Below are 20,910 nucleotides of genomic sequence, written 5' to 3' on the forward strand. Positions count from 1 at the left end.
GTTAATCCTTATCCATGCAACTATTTTTGTGAAAACGATTTCAAAACTGTAATTCACAGAAAACACATTCTACACTATTGTGTATTATGCAAGCACCAGCAATTGATTGGCAGATAATGGATTCCCAATATTGTTGAACTTAAGGTACCAAAATAGCCAGCCTCATGGTACCGTACATGAGGCAACTATTTTCCCCGCTTTGTATATCTGACCTTATTCCCTTATTGTCAACTCGTAAAGCATTTAGTATTGTTTATTATAAAACATGTAGTCTGAATTTGTTTTTTGAGAACACATTTGCTGCATGGTATGTATTTTCATTCCTTCTTTTAATTTAACGATGGTAATTAACATTGGTATATACGGTATAAAAATGACAGGTGTTCGCTTGTGTAAGTTTCTTTTATGGGAATGGCACTATAGCATATGGAGTTACAGCATTCGTAGTGATCATTCTTGGGATTGAAATTAATTGTGGATGATTTTATTGTTGTGGTTTACTTTTTTGTTCTGGGCATTTTTTTATTTTTATTATTATTGTAGAGGTAAAATAAAAATCATTAATTTACATGAATAATGTTTAAACTTAACATTCTATTTAGTGAAGAGAAGCGAATTCTTTTTAGTAAAGTAATTATTTCATCACAACAATAATTTACAGGTGATACAACAGAACGTGTAGGACTTTTCTTCTTTAGAAGAAATGAAAATTGAAGACATAATGTAATAATTGGGAGTTCTCTGCAAAGATCGGAAGATATGAAATCGGGAGGTACGCGTGTAACAACCCCATAAATCGGGAGTTTTTTGCCTCCAGCATTTAAGTTGACAGGTATGGTGTAAGGTTGCTTACATCAAAGAAAACTACAACTCAGCTTTTACGGTATTAGCATCGAACCATATTGTTTGTTTGTTGTGTTGTCATACTGGGATTACATTTTAATGAGTTATGTATTTACAATTTCAAAGCAAAGTAAAAACATAATTACCAGTGCACTGATATAAAATGTCCAATGCATTAATGCATAAACAACAATAATTGAGTCAAAAGAGAGAGGTAGTGTTACAGCAACTCGCGATTGCTAAATTCTTGTTATCATTCGATCAAATTATACACAAATCTAAATTAGGCAGAAACAATAAGAAAACAGAAAATTTAATAAATTACTTTTCACACAAGTTTATACCTTTATAATCATGCATGCCAACCTCGAGATAAATATACATGTAATTTTTTTAAATATAAGTTTGCCTAAATAAATGCATTTAGAACTTATGCATCTTGAGATGTCTCAGAGTTGTCGGTCGGCTTATATGCGGGTCATGCACTTTTTAGTGTTTATACCTGTTCAGTTTGGGGGTTGGCTCATATGCGAGTGTGTGTGTGTGTGTATATATATATATATATATATATATAAAGAATACAATTCATATGGGGAATAATAGTCCTTTCAAGTGCACTGTATCCAGCAAGTTATCACATGTGTCAGGGATTGATTAAGATAAATGCAATGTGCTAGTCTGTTGCATTTCTCTGACCAGTCATAAATCTTTGTGTACTTGTTGTTCATGTTCATACTGACTGACATACCCATAAAGCAGTTCTTTGCAGAAAAAATATCTCAAAACAACTTGAATATCATAAGAGTCTTTTACTTTCAGGCTTGAACTTGCACTGGAATACTCAGGGAAGGTAAGGTATATTTTAGAATATTGAATCAGACCTTTGCACTTTACATGTTTATACCTGTCAAATAGTAGTTACCAAGACAACATATTGAAAATTTAAAAGTACTCTGTAAAAAAAGACATTCAATTTGAATCACCATAGCCTTTAACCGAATTTGAGAAAGTCATCTATTAATGAGGTTTAATAAATTTGAAATAGTTTGGGTGATGCAGCATGATATTAAATACCTAAATATAACCAGACAAATTCCCACTGTCATGGTTGGCTTAACTTTGACCAGTCTCATTTTCACATGGGTGATTTTTGAAGTATGTGTGACTGTAATTAGAATACATACTTATTTCTTGAAGTAATCCTTGTTTTTGTCTTCATTCAGAGTTATTGAGGGAATGTGGTAATTGCACTGCATAAAATATGCTATGTGCATGTTTTTTGTGTGTAAATTTAACATTTGATGCCTTGTTAGGTGCATAAAATAAAACAGATTCATTTCTCACATGTTAAGATATTCACAATGACAACACTTAAAAAAATTTTCTGTGCTGAATCCAGCTGAGACACCTTGTTGATATAAACTGAACTTTTGTCCTTACATTTTAAGTCTTAAGCCTTTCTACACCTGAAAGAAATATGGAACCAACTGCTATGAATATGAAAAAACATGCCCATGACTTGTTATGTTTATTACTGTAAGCAATATATGACCTTCCAGTTGTAATATAAACAAAAATACAGAACTTGCTGTAAAGATTGATGTTCAGTTTATAATTTCATATAATACTTACTGTAAATACTTGCTTATAGGTCTGTTAAAACTGCATATAACACAAACCCTGGTTACTGTTGTATGCTCTGCTGAGTCTGCTTACAAACTGCCCAGACCCAGATCTTGTGGCACATTATGCAATGGTAGACCAGGGTCTGTACAATTTGCAGTTGAACTCAACTTAATAGGCAAGTAAATATATTATGAAGATACATTGTGAAAAAATATGGATGTTCAGTGCAAATAAATTGTATTAAATACCTCTTTTGCATTTCTCATTATTTAATTAAATTTGATGATATGATTGTGTTATTGACAGTGAGTACAATCTCTATTACTGTTTCTGTGAATAATGTTTCTATAAATATTCAGACTGAACTGAATGCAGCTAACCCCTGTCTTACATGATAGTTTCATTCCCAAGACTTCACAAAACTCACAATTATTGGTTTCACTGCCCTTAAGTTTCATTTAAAAAGTGTGTAATTCAGTCATTCATTTTAGCTATTTGAAATTGTATTAACAGGAAATTTGCAGTCAAAAAATCAGATAATTTGGTGGATGCATGAATACATCATGCATGAGTGTTAATTTATCACTATACAAGGATCAGATGAAGGAATCCTCAATTCAGTAAAAGGGGGAAAGATTTGCATACAGTGAACTTATATTACCATGAGCTATTCTTGTATCATGTAATTACTCTATGGTCACTGAATACATTTCATGCATAGCTGCTCCATTTAAACACATGCAGACCCAGAAATGGTATTTAGTGTAATTATACCATTAACATGCATGAACTACATAAAAGTATACCTTTACCATAAACATGCATAACTATCTAAACATGTATTTGTATCATAAACATGCATAACTTACCTAAACATGTACCATAAACATGCATAAACTACCTAAACATGTACCATAAACATGTATAGACTACCTAAACATGTACTTGTACCATAAACATTCATAAACAACTTAAACATGTACTTGTACCATAAACATGCATAACTACATAAACATGTACTTGTACCATTAACATGCATGAACTACATAAACATGTAACATAAACATGCATAACTACATAAACATGTACCATAAACATGCATAAACTACCTAAACATGTACATGTACCATAAACATGCATAAACAACTTAAACATGTACTTGTACCATAAACATGCATAACTACATAAACATGTACTTGTACCATTAACATGCATGAACTACATAAACATGTAACATAAACATGCATAACTACATAAACATGTACCATAAACATGCATAAGCTACCTAAAAATGTACTTGTACCATAAACATGCATAACTACATAAACATGTACTTGTACCATTAACATGCATGAACTACATAAACATGTAACATAAACATGCATAACTACATAAACATGTACCATAAACATGCATAAACTACCTAAACATGTACATGTACCATAAACATGCATAAGCTACCTAAACATGTACTTGTACCATAAACATGCATAACTACATAAACATGTACTTGTACCGTTAACATGCATGAACTACATAAACATGTAACATAAACATGCATAACTACATAAACATGTACTTGTACCATTAACATGCATAAACTACCTAAACATGTACATGTACCATAAACATGCATAAACTACATAAACATGTACCATAAACATGCATAACTACATAAACATGTACATGTACCATAAACATGCATAAGCTACCTAAACATGTACTTGTACCATAAACATGCATAACTACATAAACATGTACTTGTACCATAAACATGCATAAACTACCTAAACATGTACATGTACCATAAACATGCATAAACAACTTAAACATGTACTTGTACCATAAACATGCATAACTACATAAACATGTACTTGTACCATTAACATGCATGAACTACATAAACATGTAACATAAACATGCATAACTACATAAACATGTACTTGTACCATTAACATGCATAAACTACCTAAACATGTACATGTACCATAAACATGCATAAACAACTTAAACATGTACTTGTACCATAAACATGCATAACTACATAAACATGTACTTGTACCATAAACATGCATAACTACATAAACATGTACTTGTACCATAAACATCCATAACTACATAAACATGTACCATTAACATGCATAAACTATTTGTACCATAAACATGCATAAATTACATACGCATGTACTTGTACCATAAACATGAATGATCTACAGAAACGTTACTTGTACCGTAAACATGCATGAACTATATCAACATTAGTGGTCCCTTAGGATGCATCATGTAACTAAATTCTCATTGTACAGTTAACATTCTTCCTGTATTTCTAGGCCACCAAAATAAGGCAGCAGTTATATGGGGAGAACCATCAGTTCACTCAAGAAAGTCTAGACTTGTTTACCTCAATCTATGCTGAAGTGGGAAAGAAGCAATATTCAGGTAAATTCCATGCTTTTTTAAGAATCAGCTAAAACAATTGAAGTTTAAGTCAGTCTATTTTTAAACATTTGATGCAAAGCCATCCATGCTAAAATGATGAGATTAAATAGAATTTCACATAAAGATGTAATATAAATTTACAATATCCAGAGAAAGCAAGAGTATCCTGTTTATAACTTTAATTCTCAACTTAGTTTCTCCAAGTTTCAAGTGAAGTTATTTATCTCTTTTTATTTGAATTTTACAGAATTGTATGATTCATGAATGCAGTTATTTTGAACATAAAAGTGTTGGAGTTGAGTGGCAGAACATAAATTTCACAAAACTGTAACATGTATGACTTGCATTCAAGTTTGTGCATATATCATTGGCCAGTTATATATAAATAAAGCCTCCATCCTGGCAGGAAGATTTGCTTGCTTTCCAGCTTGTAATAATTTATTTAGTACAGTAATATAATCTTCAGCTTGCCCTCTCTAAGCATAGAAAAATTAACACTAATTGATCAGTACCATATTTGAATTGCTTTCTTTCCAGATAAAAGCATAACAGAATTCTAATTATATGTACTGCTAGCATTCTTAACTGATCATATTGTTTCCTGAGTATATGAACTGACATCTTTTGTCAACATATAATTTTTCAAAATGCAGTTTAGTATGCCTTAGAAAGCCACATATTGGAGTTTGTAATATATATTTTCTTAATTACCAAAAGTCAAAGAATTATTCATTTCATTCTAGACTCTATGCAAAAATTCTCCAATCCATCCAATGAGAATGTAGATTTAGAAGAATCTACTGGTAACTCATCTGAACCAAAGGCATCTGCTGAACCAGTCTCAATTCTCAGGAAAAGGAAGCCCGCAGAAGGTAGATGGCTTTGCTGTTTTTGTCCTGAATCCTAAGGTTTCTTTTGCTAATAGTATAGGCAATTTATTATTGTCTCCAAGTGTACTTTTATCTATAGTCAGTGTTTTAAAAGTGCCATTAAAAACCAACCAAGCAACAACACTTTATTTCAGAGTTTTCAGGTATTGTTATGTCCCATTATGATAATAATATGTTCATGTCCCATTATGATAATATGTTCATGACCCATTATGATATTAATATGTTCATGTCCCATTATGATTCTAATATGTTCATGTCCCATTATGATATTAATATGTTCATGCCCCATTATGATGCTAATATGTTCGTATCCCATTTTGACATTACACCTCTCCATCGATAACTTGTGCACATCGGGGTCCGAAAACATTGACTGCATTATAAGTGAGGCACGAGTTATCGAGGGACCTATAAAAAAAAAGCCAAAACTAATAAAGGGATTGACGTAAAGGCAAAAGGGGTGGGGGTGGGTTGGCAGGTTATAGTGTTGAATACTCAATTTATAATCATGCTGAGATTAACTGTGAATAAATGTCTCTTCATAATGGTGTACTTTGTTTATTTTTTCCTCACAGAGCAACATTAATTTCAGGATAAATTACAGTATATTGAGATCATCAAAAACAGTATTTCATATGGTTTCCATTCGCTTAACGCGTGTACCACTTCCTACATTGTGTACTACATTACTAATTTGTGTGTTGAATTGGATACATTCTAGTTTTTTGTTTGATCCAGATTAGATGGGTTTTTATGATACAAAAGATCGACAATCTTTTTGAGAAACATTGTCAAATGATAAATAGATTGATAGATAGATAGATAGATTGATTGATTGATTTTATTGTGGTAGAAGTAAAATGAAAACAAATTCACAAGGGTTAATCATTACCAACATGAATTTAATGGGTCTACAGAGTTAAAACAACATAAATTTGAACACGATAATAATTGCCATTTGTGACACGCTTGAGAAATATAACTTCACATTTTGAAAAAAAACAGTTAATTTTTTTTGTGCTACTCCTTGATTTCTCTGTCGATGAGTAAAATCCCACAGATTTCTCAACTGTATGATTTTTACATAGTCAGCATTTTGGGTCTCCAGCCACCATATAAAAATGTGAAATCATTTTCGATTGGTCAGATAAAATGAAATTTGATAACGGTAGTGACCACAAGAACTTATGCTCAGATTTGCATGCCCTTGAATTTTTTCTTTGTCCATCCCTTGCTTGATTTGATACAAAAGACATATTCAAAGTGATAAAGCAACACAGGTCTCTTTTAATTGATTTTTTAATGCAAAAAACACTTCCCCAAGTTGTTGATCAAAACAAAGCTGGCCTGTAATTAGGTTCTCACAGAAGTACTCACGGGTTTCGATGTGACAGTAAATTGACTCTTTTCATGTTTTCATAGAACAGAGTATGTTGTGATTATAATGTTTACACTGAAATGGAATTAAAGGATTAGAACATGACTTTCACATAGCAAGACCTTTAACTGGTGTTTATTTCATTCTGTGTTGTCACCTGTTAGCATTTACCAGAAGTTTCCATTGATCGCTATTTCACCAGACTGTTACAGTGTATTGACAACTTCTTATCATAAAAAAACTTACATGATATATGATATCTTATTTAGAACTTGCAAATTTCACAATATGGATTCTATCTTTACCGGCATTAATCACCATTTTCGATGATAAAATGAGCAATGCTTCAGGTTTAATTTACCAATTCTTATCGTAATATTTTCACATTCAGCAATTTAAAGATATTGAAAATATATTTTCTTTGGAAAAAATCAGGAGTCAAGCCGGACACTGCGTTATAAGCGGGATTGCAAGTTATCCGGGTGCGAGTTATCAAGGGAGTGGTGTAATATGTTCATGTCCTATTATGATACCAATATGTTCATGTCCCATTATGATATTAACATGTTCATGTCTCGTGATATTAATATGATCATGTCCCATTTTTTTATACTAATATGTTCATGTCCCTTTATGATACTAATATGTTCAAGTTCCATTGTGGTACTAATGTGTTCATGTCCCATCATGATACTAGTATGTTCATGTCCCATTGTGATTTTAATATGTTAATGTAAAATTACAATACTATGTTCATGTCCCTTTATGATACTAATATGTTCAAGGTCTATTATAATACTAATGTGTTCATGTCCCATTATGTTACTAATATGCTCATGTCCCATCATGATACTAATATGTTCATGTCACATTATGATATTAATATGTTCATGTCCCATTATGGTAATAACTTGTTCATGTCTCATTATGATATTAATATGTCTATGTTCCATTATGATATCAATATGTTAATGTCCCATTATGATATTGATATGTTAATGTCCCATTATGATATTAATTTGTTCATGTCCCATCATGATATTAATATGTTTATGTCAAATTACAATACTATATTCATGTCCCATTATGAGACTAATGTTCAAGTTCCATTATGATACTAATGTGTTCATGTCCCATACAATATTAATATGTTTGTGTTCCATCATGATACTAATATTTTCATGTAACATTATGATAATAACATGTTCATGTCTAATTATGGTATTAATATGTTACCATCCCATTATGGTATTAATATGTTTATGTACATTATGATATTAATATGTTACCATCCCATTATGGTATTGATATATTACCATCCCATTATGATATTAATATGTTACCATCCCATTATGGTATTAATATATTACCATCCCATTATGATATTAATATGTTCATGTACATTATGATATGAATTTTTTTATGTTCCATTATTTTAAGTAAAGGACTTTATGTCAAAAATCATTCATTAGAATCTGACCAAGCATACTTGCAGGAAAGCTTTTAAAGTTTGTATAAATGGTACTGATCCACTATTCAGTATTTTCATGATGTTACTATATTTTCATGATGTTACTAAATGGTACTAATCCACTATCCAGTATGTCATAATGTTACTAAATGGTACGAATCCACTATTCATTACGGCATAATGTTACTAAATGGTACTAAGCCTCTATCCAGTATGGCATACTGTTACTAAATGGTACTAATCCACTATCCAGTATGGCATTCTGTTACTAAATGGTACTAATCCACAATCCAGTATGGTATACTGTTACTAAATGGTACTGATCCACTATCCAGTATGGCATAAAGTTACTAAATGGTACTAATCCACTATCCAGTATGGCATTCTGTTACTAAATGGTACAAATCCACTATTCAGTATGTCATACTGTTACTAAATGGTACTTGTCCACAATCCAGTATGGCATACTGTTACTAAATGGTACTGATCCACTATCCAGTATGGCATGCTTTTACTACAAAATAAAAGGAAAAACTTGAAATGCTTCTTGAGAAAAAACCGATAAAACAGTCAACAAAATTTCCCAAAATTCAATAAAAAGCATTCTGGCTTGTAGGCCTTTGAAGCTTGTACAAGCATACACGTGACAGAACCAGGACATCAGATCAGTAGATTTCATAATTAGCATTTTGTTTGCAATATACTTAATAAATATCCAATCTTTGGATTTTTGCTCTCCAGTTACAACATTGAGGTAATCACTTCCTATTATAATAAAACAGCAAGTTCTGATCATGAATAAAAGTCTTGGGAGTAAGTCTACATTTCAGCATTTTCACTTGTAAATAAAGTCAAGGGCTGTCTGTAATACTCCTTCAAAAACACAGTAACAATTAAACAAGACAGAGTATTAAAATACTTATGCCAAAATACTTTCTTGATTGCTATTTCCTTTTTATTTTACCTCTGCCAAAGGTCAGCTGATATTTAATCAAAGACTTAGATGCCATCATTGGCTACCTTTATAATTTATATACGTATTCAATAAATATCCCACCTTTGGGCTTTTCCTCTCCAATTACAGCCCTTTAGTACTTATATACACTATATAAATATCCCGCCTTTGGCCTTTTTCTGTCCAATTACAGCCATTTATTACTTATATATTTAATAAATATCCCATCTTTGGCCTTTTCCTGTCCAATTACAGCCCTTTATTACTGATATATTTAATAAATATCCCATTTAATAAATATCCCATCTTTGGCCTTTTCCTCTCCAATTACAGCAGTTTGGTAACCAATTCACAGCTTGTTATGCACACATGTTGGCCGATGTGTAATAATTCTTAATTGTTTTACTCAGTTCACATCATTGCAGTGGTGGAACAATTCTAGTCCCCGGCAGACTGGTTCTGACTGGTTTCCATAATGTGTGAATTGAACACATAAAAATCCCTTTTTATTTTTTCAGAAAGAAAATGTTAATTTTGTCATTTTCAGAAGTGGGATTTTTTTAACTCTAAAATAGAATGTGCATAAGAGAGCTTTTAAAACAGTATTTTTCACTGTACTGTACCTATTCCAGAAGAGCTTATGGAATAGCCAGTTGACTTTCACACATCCAGTCACTAGAACACATTTGTTATTACTACTCCACCTAAAGTACGTGGTGAATGCCCTGAAGCTTTACACCCCCACCCCACCCACATTCATCCCGTGGTGTATTTGGTCCTAAGTAAAAATGATGTTGCTCAGACATTAGGTATCTTGTCACTGCTTATCCTATATGGATGGTTATATCAGCATCAAAGACTAATGGTGCTGGTTTGACATATAGCAATGGCCATGGTGGCAGCCATCTTAATATACTTACTATTGCTTCTTCTGGTAAACTGAAAGTCATATTCACATGGAGCTTTCACCAGCAGACTATTTATGATATCTGGTTGGTCCTGAATGAAAATGGTGCTGATCTGATCTCAAATGTGGCTGCCATTGCAGCAATCTTGAAAATGTTTTCACTGATCCTTCTAAATAGAAAGCCATATCAACTAATTTGAAAATTATTTTGCTCAAGACAAAGTTCCCATGCTACCGAGAAATCAGGAAAAAGTCTGGAGAAATGATAATTTTTTCCCGACCATGAATAGTCGTTGAATTTTGCCAATATTGATGAAAGTCAGGAAAAACCCAGGAATTTTCTGCCACCACTTGACGCATGAAACAGTCACGTAATTGAGTCATAGCTAAACTGATCGTGAGTTAAATTTATCGAGTTCTAACCAGAATATTAGGAGGGTGCAGTATGGATTGGTGCTTGCAATAAACATATATGCTGAGTGAATCCAAATACTCAGTGGATTAGATTTGTCTAGTAGACTTTTATTTTCAAACTCAGCTCAATATCTGTATCTTTTGTTACATAGAAGGTATGAAAACCAGTCTAGCATCACAAGATGCCAACATGGTCGTGGCAAAGTGTAGCTGCTTACGAGATGGCCAAGCAAACTTAAACGCTGTTAGATCGAGTGATACATGCATGAATTCGATATGAGAATTATTTTCTCAGAAATTGTGAGTATTAAAATCGTTATGTCTTTAATCTGCTGAAAGACAAGATAAAACTACGGCGTTGATGAAATGTTACCTGGTACTCGCAATTTGCATTGCTAGTCGCATGAGTACACAAATCTAACAATCCACATTTTTAAATGTTGTAGAAAAAGAAAAAAATATTAAATGAAAGTTGTATACTGGTTTTAATAAAAATACAAAAACGAAAGAACACAAAATTCTCCATATTTATATATTCCAAGAATAACTTCTGGAGTTTTGTTGAAATGTGCTCTCTGCTTGATAAATCAGACTGGCCAGATTGCTGGTTTTTACAAAATGTATCTGACTTTCATTTAATATGCTTGAATTTCTGTACAACACCATTAAAAAAGAGCTTTTTGTTGATATCATATGACTATTGGACTTGCGATGTCGTTTGAGATTTGTGAAGTCATGTGACTATTAATGCAAATGGCGAGTACAGGGTCAGGTTTCATCTATGCCATATTTTCATCTAGTTTATCCGTGGATTAAAGACAACTTTTATAATACTTGCAATTAAAGAGAAAATAAATCATTTTCCTATCGATTTCATGCAGGTATGAGTCGATATAACATAAGTTTAAATTTGCTAGGCCCACTGTTAAGCAACTACCATATATCGCTAAGCACGGTGGTGGCCAATTCCAAATTTTCTATATGCAATTGCGATGACCCCACACCCCAACCTAAATGTTCAAATATGAAAATTGGGGGTGGGAATATTTGAGGAATCCCGGGTTAGAAAACATACTGCTATTCGTTTTAAGCCAGAGTTGTAGTCCAGATTAATGAATCTCAGAGCTGAAATGAGAAATTGGCTTGTGGACTGATTTAACAAAGAACAAGAAGACAAGTTGATTTTACAGAAAATTCAGTCCTTGTTTATACAACAGTATATAATTTTGAAGTTTTTTTTTGTTAAAATTTAAATCAGCCCATTTGAAAATATTTTTTAAATTATGGATTTTTAACCAGATCGTCTTAAGGAGATTAGGTTGTTTGAAAAATCTAGTTTGGGATTTTATTGGCACAGACAAATTTATGGTTAAACTCTTTTCGTTTCAAGGCAAAATTTTAATTATTTGCATTTATTGTTTTTTTATACACTGTAATAGGAAATGTTTACTTTCTATATGATGCATATATATATATTGCTATATAATTCATTAGAATTATAGGTTTGAATGGAAACAAAACTAATTTATGTTCATTATGTTGTTCCCACTTGGCAACATAATGCAGGTCAGCAAAATAATGTTAGAATTTTTATTCTGTACATTGGAATGACTTTACATGTCAATTTATAGGAATACATGTATAATCAAACTTGTTTCATGTGATACATTTTGTGGTTTTGTACACAATCATCTTTTCAGACTTAGATATTTTGGAGAGTCTTGAAAGAGACATATTTAGATTTAGAAAATGCATGTTTTATGATATAAAATATTCTTTTATTCCACTGAGTAATGGTTATATGTGAACCTTAAAAAAATGAATTTTATCCTGGAAAAACCCTGGAAATTTATCTTTAGAAAAGCATGGGAACCATGTCAAGAATGTCGGAGATGTTTCAAACTTTCTTATTTTGAATTCATTGAAATTCTTTTCAGTCAGTAGTGTTGGTCTCTTTGAAGAACTTTGTTATCCTACTGCCAGTAGAATTACATGTATTTACAAGTGATGTTGATCTATAATTTATTGTTGCCATTCTTTTTTTTTAAATCCCAGAAAACCTTTAAATGAACACTCTTATTTGCTCATAATGTATTCTTCACAGATTCAACAATAGTCTTTCATGATTGTTTCTTCCTGTTGAAAGATCTAATACTCTCCACCTTTATTACAGGTGAGAAAGAGAAAAAAGTAAGGTTTGATGAGACACAGGTGCCTCAGGAAGGGATCTCTGAACAAGGTATTGGGAATTAAAATATTTTATCTCTTAGTTTTCACAAATTTTGAATATTTTGGTGGTCCAATCAGTAAAGGCATTAAAGGTCACTCAGCTGGACATAGTTGTCATAAATGTGTGGGTTTTGAATTCTGCTTGGAGTGTGAAGAAATTCAATGGATTAATTTGCACACAGTCTTAAATGATGTGATGTGGTTACTATGACGAGCCTATCCTAAGTCCATAAAATACATGAGCACTCTCATTAATTGGAACCCTCAGTTTCCTGTGTTATGTATATCTATATTGTGTGTTTAATTTTTGTCTGTGTTTGAGGGTTGTGCCTACCTGACTTTTGGAATGGATCTAAGAAGTAAACAAGTTGTTTCCTTGAAAATGACTCCAAGACTTGACCTTGTTTATGAGTTAGTGATTTTTTCCATAGAAAATCTATTATGTTTCAGGTGAAGTGATATTTATATATAAAGGGGATTTGGTAAACAATGATTAATTTATGTTTCATATCATCTTTGGGAATCTATGATCAGAGTTTGTAGTTGTGTTCAGATATAATTTGAAAGGAATTATTTATTTAAATTATTCATAGGAATTATAAAGTGCTCATTGACTGTTTGGACTAAAACACTACTTTGCAATTATTGAGAGCTCATTCAAAGACATTCTGGATTATATCATTGTGGTACATCAGGACATACAAGATTATTGGAATTCATTTGATACATTATATATGTTTGGACTTGTGATAATATATTTAGTTTTATTTGGGATTTAATTCACATTACTATAAGTGCCTTTGAATTTTTACGTAACTTAGAGAAATAAAATGTTTGTTGCGCTTTACTTAAATTGTTGGTTTCGCTCTCTTTCTGTTAAACAGTTTAAGACCATAGAGTTGTAACAATTGTGATAATTTTATCAAATATCATTCATTTGCTTCTTGTTTGCATTGCATTCACATTTATATTTTATGTCACATTGTGTTGTTTTTTTTTGTTTATGTTCTCATAAATGGATATAGATTTTGCATTTATTGCTTCCAGCGATCATTTCCTTTTACTTTTGCTCTTTTGTTTTTAGGATGTAGATAGAAAAGTGTTTGCCGAAGTTCAGTCTTCTGTTATTGGGAGTACTAAAGTGAGAGAACTATAGTACTTGTATCTTATTCTTCTTGGCGTCCGTCCGTCTATGGGAGACGATGGCGTAGCTCCAAAGTAAGCTTTTGTCTATCCTTCTTTCTAGCTCTCTTTTCAGCTTGTTTTATTCTTCTCTCTTCCTCTGCATTTTGAACTCCCTGCCTGACAGCTAGGTGCCAGCTGGAACGGTTGTTTGCACAGCTCTCCCAGTCGTTGACATTGATGTTTGCCGTCTTCATATCCTTCTTGCAAACATCTTTGTAGCGCAGATGTGGTCGTCCAGTTGTTCGTGCACCTTCTGCTAACTCCCCGTATAACAGGTCCTTGGGAATGCGACCTGGGTCCATTCTTTTGACATGACCAAGCCAGCGAAGGCGCCTCTCGCTGAGAATGGAGAACATGCTGTTCATGTTGGCGCGTTCTAGAACCTCTGTGTTGGGTACTTTGTCCTGCCACTGGATGTGCAGAATGCACCGCAGACATCTCAGGTGGAAGCTGTTGAGTTTCCTCTCATGTCTTGCATAGGTGGTCCATGTTTCGCTGCTGTAGAGAAGTGAGCTGAGTACGCAGGCTTGGTAGACATGCAGTTTGGTCTTCTCTGTGAGGTTGGGGTTGTTCCAGCCTCTCTGGTTAAGTCTGGCCATCACTGCTGCTGCCTTGGCAATCCTGCCGTTCAGCTCAGAATCAATGGAGAGTGAGCTGGAGATGTTAGACCCGAGGTATGTGAAGTTCTCGACAACTTCCAAATTGTACCCATCGATGGTGACAGAGGGAGGGGAGTCTGTGTCCTGCGCCATGACGTTCGTTTTCTTCAAACAGATGGTCAGTCCAAATTCCTTAGAAGCATGGGAGAGGCGGCATACCAGTTGTTGCAGTCCATCTTCCATGTGTGATGTCAAGGCTGCATTGTCGGCGAAAAGCAATTCACAGATGAGTACCTCTGTGACTTTAGTCTTAGCACAGAGACGGGTGATGTTAACAGCTTGCCATCAGCCCTGGTATGGATGTACACTCCCTCGCTGCAGTCCTTGAATGCATACTGGAGAAGCATGGAGAAGATGATGGCAAAGAGCGTCGGCGCAAGGACACAGCCTTGTTTGACTCTGCTGATGACTGGGAATGCTTCAGATGTTGCGCCATTGAAGCACACTGTGCTGTGCATGTTCTCGTGGAACGACATGATGATAGCAAGCAGATGTAGGGGGCAGCCAATCTTCTGCAGGAGTCTGAAGAGTCCACTCCTACTAACCAGGTCAAACGCCTTCGTCAGGTCTATGAAGGCAATGTAGAGGGGCATCTGCTGCTCGCGACACTTCACCTGCAGCTGACGTAGTGAGAAGATCATGTCTACAGTTGACCTGACGGCTCGATTTCCACACTGGGACTCTGGGTAGATGCGGGAGGCTAGGATTTGCAAGCGTGCCAAGGCAACACGGGCGAAAGCCTTTCCAATGCTCGAAATCCACACTGGGACTCTGGGTAGATGCGGGAGGCTAGGATTTGCAAGCGCGCCAAGGCAACACGGGCGAAAGCCTTTCCAACGATGCTGAGAAGGGAGATGCCCAATAGTTGTTGCAGTCGCTACGGTCTCCTTTGTTTTTGTACAAAGTGATGATGTTGGCGTCACGCATGTCCTGTGGGATGTATCCCTGTTCCCAGCAAAGGCAGAGGAGTGTGTGTAGGGGCTGGAGCAGTGCTGGTTTTCCGCTCTTGAGAACTTCAGGCGGAATGCCGTCGCTTCCAGGAGCCTTCCCACAGGCTAGGGAATCGATGGCTTTTCCGAGCTCTTCCAGGGTGGGCTGTGTGTCTTGCTCCTCCATGACAGGCAGGTCTGGAATGGCATCCAGGGCAGTTCCAGTGACATTGTTTTGGGTTGCATATAGCTCGAGATAGTGCTCAGCCCATCGCTGCAGTTGTTTCCCCTGGTCTATGATGACTTCGCCCGTCTTGGACTTGAGGGGGGCAGTCTTGTAGCTGTGGGGGCCTGTCACCTTTTTGATACCCTCATACATTCCTCTTGTATCCCCGGTGTCAGCAGCTGTCTGTATACTGTTGCAAAGGTTCAGCCAGTAGGTGTTGGCACAGCGGCAGGCAGTCTTCTGGGCGTAGTTCCTTGCAATCCTGAGGGCTTGTAGTGTTCTGGGGCTAGGTGCAGCCTTGTATGCCAGGAGGGCTTTCCTCTTTGCCTCAGTCACAGGCTCCATCTCCTCCCAGTTTGCCTCATACCAGTCGACATTCTTTTGCTCCCTCTTCCCGTAAGCTGTGATGGCTGAATTGTACACAGAGTCACGGATATGGGACCACTTGGAGTCAATGGTGTCATCAGGTGTCACTTTGGTGAGAGCTTCCTTCAGTTTGCTGATGAACTGCTGTGTTTTCTCTGGGTTGCTTGCACAGCAGGTGTTGATGCGTGGGTGACCCTTCTTCTTGGCGTGGTGCAGCTTCTTGGGTAATATTCGCACCTTGCTGGCCACGAGGGAATGGTCCGTGTCACAATCGGCACTGTGGTAGCTGCGGGTGAGGAGGACACTGGCCAGTTCTGCACGCCTGGTGATGACAAGGTCTAGCTGGTGCCAGTGGCATGAACGTGGGTGTCTCCACGACACCTGGTGGATCTCCTTACATTTGAAGAAAGTGTTGGTCACACATAGGCTGTGGGAGCAGCACATCTCCAGCAGTCGCTGACCATTCTCGTTGATCTTGCCCCTTCCGTAAAAGCCGAGACAGGTGGACCAGGCCTCATGGTCAGCTCCCACTCTAGCATTGAAGTCTCCTAGTAAGTAAAGGCTTTCATTGTTTGGGATACTGGATATTGCCTGATCCAGAGCCTCATAAAACTTGTCTTTCTCCTCGTAGATGGAGCAGAGGGTTGGGGCGTACACGCTGAAGATGTTGACTGGGCCTAAGGATGTTGACAGCCGGAGGACAAGGATTCTGTCAGTACCTGATGATGGAGGTTCAATGAAGGCGATTAGCGTGTTCTTTACGGCAAAGCCTACACCATGCTGCCTAGGTTCATCCGAGGGCTTCCCCTGCCAAAAGAACGTGTAATTGGCTTCCCTGATGGTGCCGCTGTCAGCCAGTCGGGTCTCCTGGAGGCAGGCAATGTCAGTGTTCAGTCGGGAGAGTTCTCTGTCAATGATGGCAGTCTTCCGTGCATCGTCGATCTGCTGTAGGTCAGTGGTCAATCCAGGACACATGGTCCTGATGTTCCAGGTTGCAAAACGAAGAGTTGGAGTCTTATTTCTTCTTTTAGTCTTTCCTGGTGCGGAGTTTTGTGGCCCACTTGTCGAGATGGTTCTCTAAGCTCCATGCACCCAGTGAAGCAGGCAGGCCATGGCGGGCAGCACCTTACTGACTGGGGGCTGCCCAGCTTGAGGCGGGCAGCAGCTGTCCAGTGAGACCTGGTGATCTCTCCCACCGTCAAAGTAACCCCTGGCACCAAGCTCTATGCCAATTGAGCTTTGACTTAGAACCGGTAAACTGCTACTTCTTGTGTTGTGCCGCCGCCGTATGACGATGCTGGAGTGTCTGCTTCAGTGGAGCTATGAAGCCTGGGCAGGGTGGTATGGAGAATCAGCTGTTGTCCATGCAGCAGATCCCCCCTCTCCACGCAGCTGGTGTGCCCAAGGGAACGACGAATGCCGATACAGCTTGGCACCAACGGCGTCGCAGGAGTTGCCGGAATGACATTGAAGTCAATGTCAGACCGCCTTAGGGACTCCATCTCCGGATTTTCTGTCGGGGTTTACTCCCTTAGCCTTTCCCATGAGTGGGTATAGCCACAAGGCAGCAGAGGTTTGGAATCGGAGTTTTCCTTCTCCTAGATGAGCTACCATCCAAGGTTTACGAGTCCCATCTACCCAAAGCAACTGGTTTTAAGGCGCCAGTGGGCCGCCTTCACCCCTTCTCCTGTTAGTAGAAAACATGGTCTGCCGGGCTTCAAATCTAAGCCACTCGCGAAGGCCAGGATCTGGATTTTAGTTGACAGAGGCAGTCAGAGACGCAAGCCGCATGGGGCATTTTTTGGAGGATTGGGGCGCTTGTCTCCCACTCCCACCCCGGGCAATGTCAACCTTAGACCACTGTATCTTATTAAAGTATGCTTTAATGAAATAGCAAATGCATCAAGTGCAAAGGGTAGCATTGAATTTGCAAAAAAATATAAATATGGTAAGTGCAAAAATAGTTGAGTATTCTTTTGCAATGTTATTACTTATTTCATTTAATTCAGATAAGGATTGTACAGATGCAACCACATGTGATGATTTTGTATCAGTGGCAGTTGTTTTTTATGCCTACTTCAAGAACAGTTTCATGGTTTGTAAGGTGAAAAAAATGTGATTGTAAAGAATTTGATCATGGATTATGGTGCAATATTGTTTTTCAACAGTGGAAATTTAGTAGGAACTTGAAAAATAAGTTATTCATATGCAACTATTTGCATTTAATTCCATTTTTGTTTATTGTTCATTGTTCTGAATTTGGCATTTGGAATTTCTGTTTTCTTAAAAATGCATTCATCATTTCATATGTGTTTATTTTCCTTTTTATTTTGATTCATTCTGCATTTTATTTTACATTTGTTCTGCATTATGCATTAATTTTGCATTCTGCTTTTATTTCATTTTTAAAATTGCCTATATAAATGTCTGTCAGAGGAATCTTCATTTTGGGGTGATGGGGTGGTGGTATTATTTCTTCCTCTTCATTCTGGGATGATGGAGTTGTTTTATTATTTTGGGGTGCATTTGGCTAAGATGTCAGTTGTCACAACACTAGGAGGATGTGTTCTAGAGTTAGTGGTCCAAACCAAACTCGGAGAACAGAAGAAAGTAAACTTTTTAAAATCTTGTGGAACAAATGATTACTTGTAATTGTTGGTAATTAACACATTTGACTATATTTTATATTTCAGAGGAGCGTTTTGCCAGAAGGGTATTGATGATATTGCTGGTGTCGTGTGGATTAGTCCTGTTCATTTTGGGCTTCTATCTTTACTGTAACAGGTCCTCAACAGGTGTATGTGGCAGCATCAAGTCAAATCTACACTTTTTGGCCATGAGAGTCCGGTACATTTACTACCAGTTTTCATCAAACAGTAAAGCTAAATATGCATAACAAATTCTGCTCGCAGTATTTACGTGTGTATGACATTTATACCCAACTGCTAACAGTTTAGCATACAAATCTTAAGCTTGAACCAGTCATAAATGACATTAAATTTGAAAGAATCTCTCTATTGGCTAATGGCTAATGATTACATCTGAAAGAGTCTACTTGATTGACTAATGATTACATCTGAAAGAGTCTCTCTGATTGGCTAATGGTCAATGATTACCTCAGAAAGAGTCTCTATGATTGGCTAATGGCTAATGATTACATCTGAAAGAGTCTCTCTGTTGGCTAATGGCAAATGATTACATCTGAAAGAGTCTACTTGATTGACTAATGATTACATCTGAAAGAGTCTCTCTGATTGGCTAATGGTTAATGATTACATCAGAAACAGTCTTTCTGATTGGCTAATGGTGAAAACTCAATCTCAGACTCAAGCACAGAGTTGTATGATCTCCAGGTCTTATCTGCCATAGCATTGTCAGCAGATCAGAGTCTTTGCTGTGACATTGACAGACTGGCACATTATGTGAGAATAGATCAGGGTCTTCACTGTTTTAAATTGGGTGTGCATTTTACATGGGTAAATATTTTATGTATTAGAGCAAATGCAATATGTTTCCTAATGTACTTGCTAACGATAATGATAGGAGTACCAAATACTTTTTTTGTCTTGAAGAGGAACATCAAATTTCAGCTGTTGTGATAATGTCATACAATATTGTTTGTTTACAAATATACAATAACTTTATTTTTTAAAAATGGATACTTGTACACATTCCGAACACATAATGTTTTTTAGTTCAACATTCATTCACGCTTAGCACTTGTCCTTTCATTTAGTATTTTGTTTTAGAGAGTTTTGATAATGCTTTTGTTTCTTCACAGAAAATGGATAAATTTATTTGAAACAATTCTTAATCATTTTCACAGTCAGATATATGTTATTTGCATTTTGTAATGAACATTGGAGGATATATTCTTCTAGTTTGTAAACACTTACCAGTGGTGGAGAATGCATTTTATGACATTGACCATTTGTATTTATATCTCTCCATCCGTTACCATTTTTATTTCTGCACAGTAACTGGTTTTACACTATCTACATGTACATATTATTGCTTAAATAAGAGTCCTGTTGATTTTAAAGTCAAATGGCCTGAGGCTTAGGTCACAGACAGAAAGAAGAAGACATTTTTGCATTTGGGGTAAGAAAGAAGCCTAGTGGCGGGGGGGGGGGGGCCAAAAAGTCAAAGGTCAAGGTCACTCACTGAAATAAACAATAATGCTATTTTGGACAGTAACTTTAAGTTATACATCAATGACCATGGTTGCATTCAGTAAGGCTAGCATTTGATATCATTAATCCTGGCACTATGTGGCTTAAGGTAACAGTCCTACCATACAAACTATCTGAGTGGCACCATGTGGCTTTTGGTAACAGTCCTACTGTACAGACTGCTAGTGAATGGCACTTGATGGCAAAAGTTAGTGTGC

General features: G+C 36.1%; 1 protein-coding gene across 1 annotated transcript in view; it reads left to right on the forward strand.

The window, feature by feature from the left end:
* The window catches only part of LOC149808130 (uncharacterized), a 61,574-nt gene extending 40,927 nt beyond the window's left edge, over positions 1-20,647 (forward strand). Inside the window, exons 8-12 of the mRNA XM_089973712.1 lie at positions 1,663-1,693; positions 4,800-4,908; positions 5,652-5,780; positions 13,100-13,165; positions 19,214-20,647. Of these exons, the coding sequence (XP_089829838.1) occupies positions 1,663-1,693; positions 4,800-4,908; positions 5,652-5,780; positions 13,100-13,165; positions 19,214-19,416 (538 nt within the window). The 3' untranslated portion in view covers positions 19,417-20,647. The remainder of the gene's footprint in view (positions 1-1,662; positions 1,694-4,799; positions 4,909-5,651; positions 5,781-13,099; positions 13,166-19,213) is intronic.
* The last annotated feature ends 263 nt before the right edge of the window (positions 20,648-20,910 follow it).

This window comes from Sinohyriopsis cumingii, chromosome 1 (genome assembly GCF_028554795.1).
Source record: "Sinohyriopsis cumingii isolate HCF-2022 chromosome 1, ASM2855479v2, whole genome shotgun sequence".
NCBI classification, from domain to species: domain Eukaryota; kingdom Metazoa; phylum Mollusca; class Bivalvia; order Unionida; family Unionidae; genus Sinohyriopsis; species Sinohyriopsis cumingii.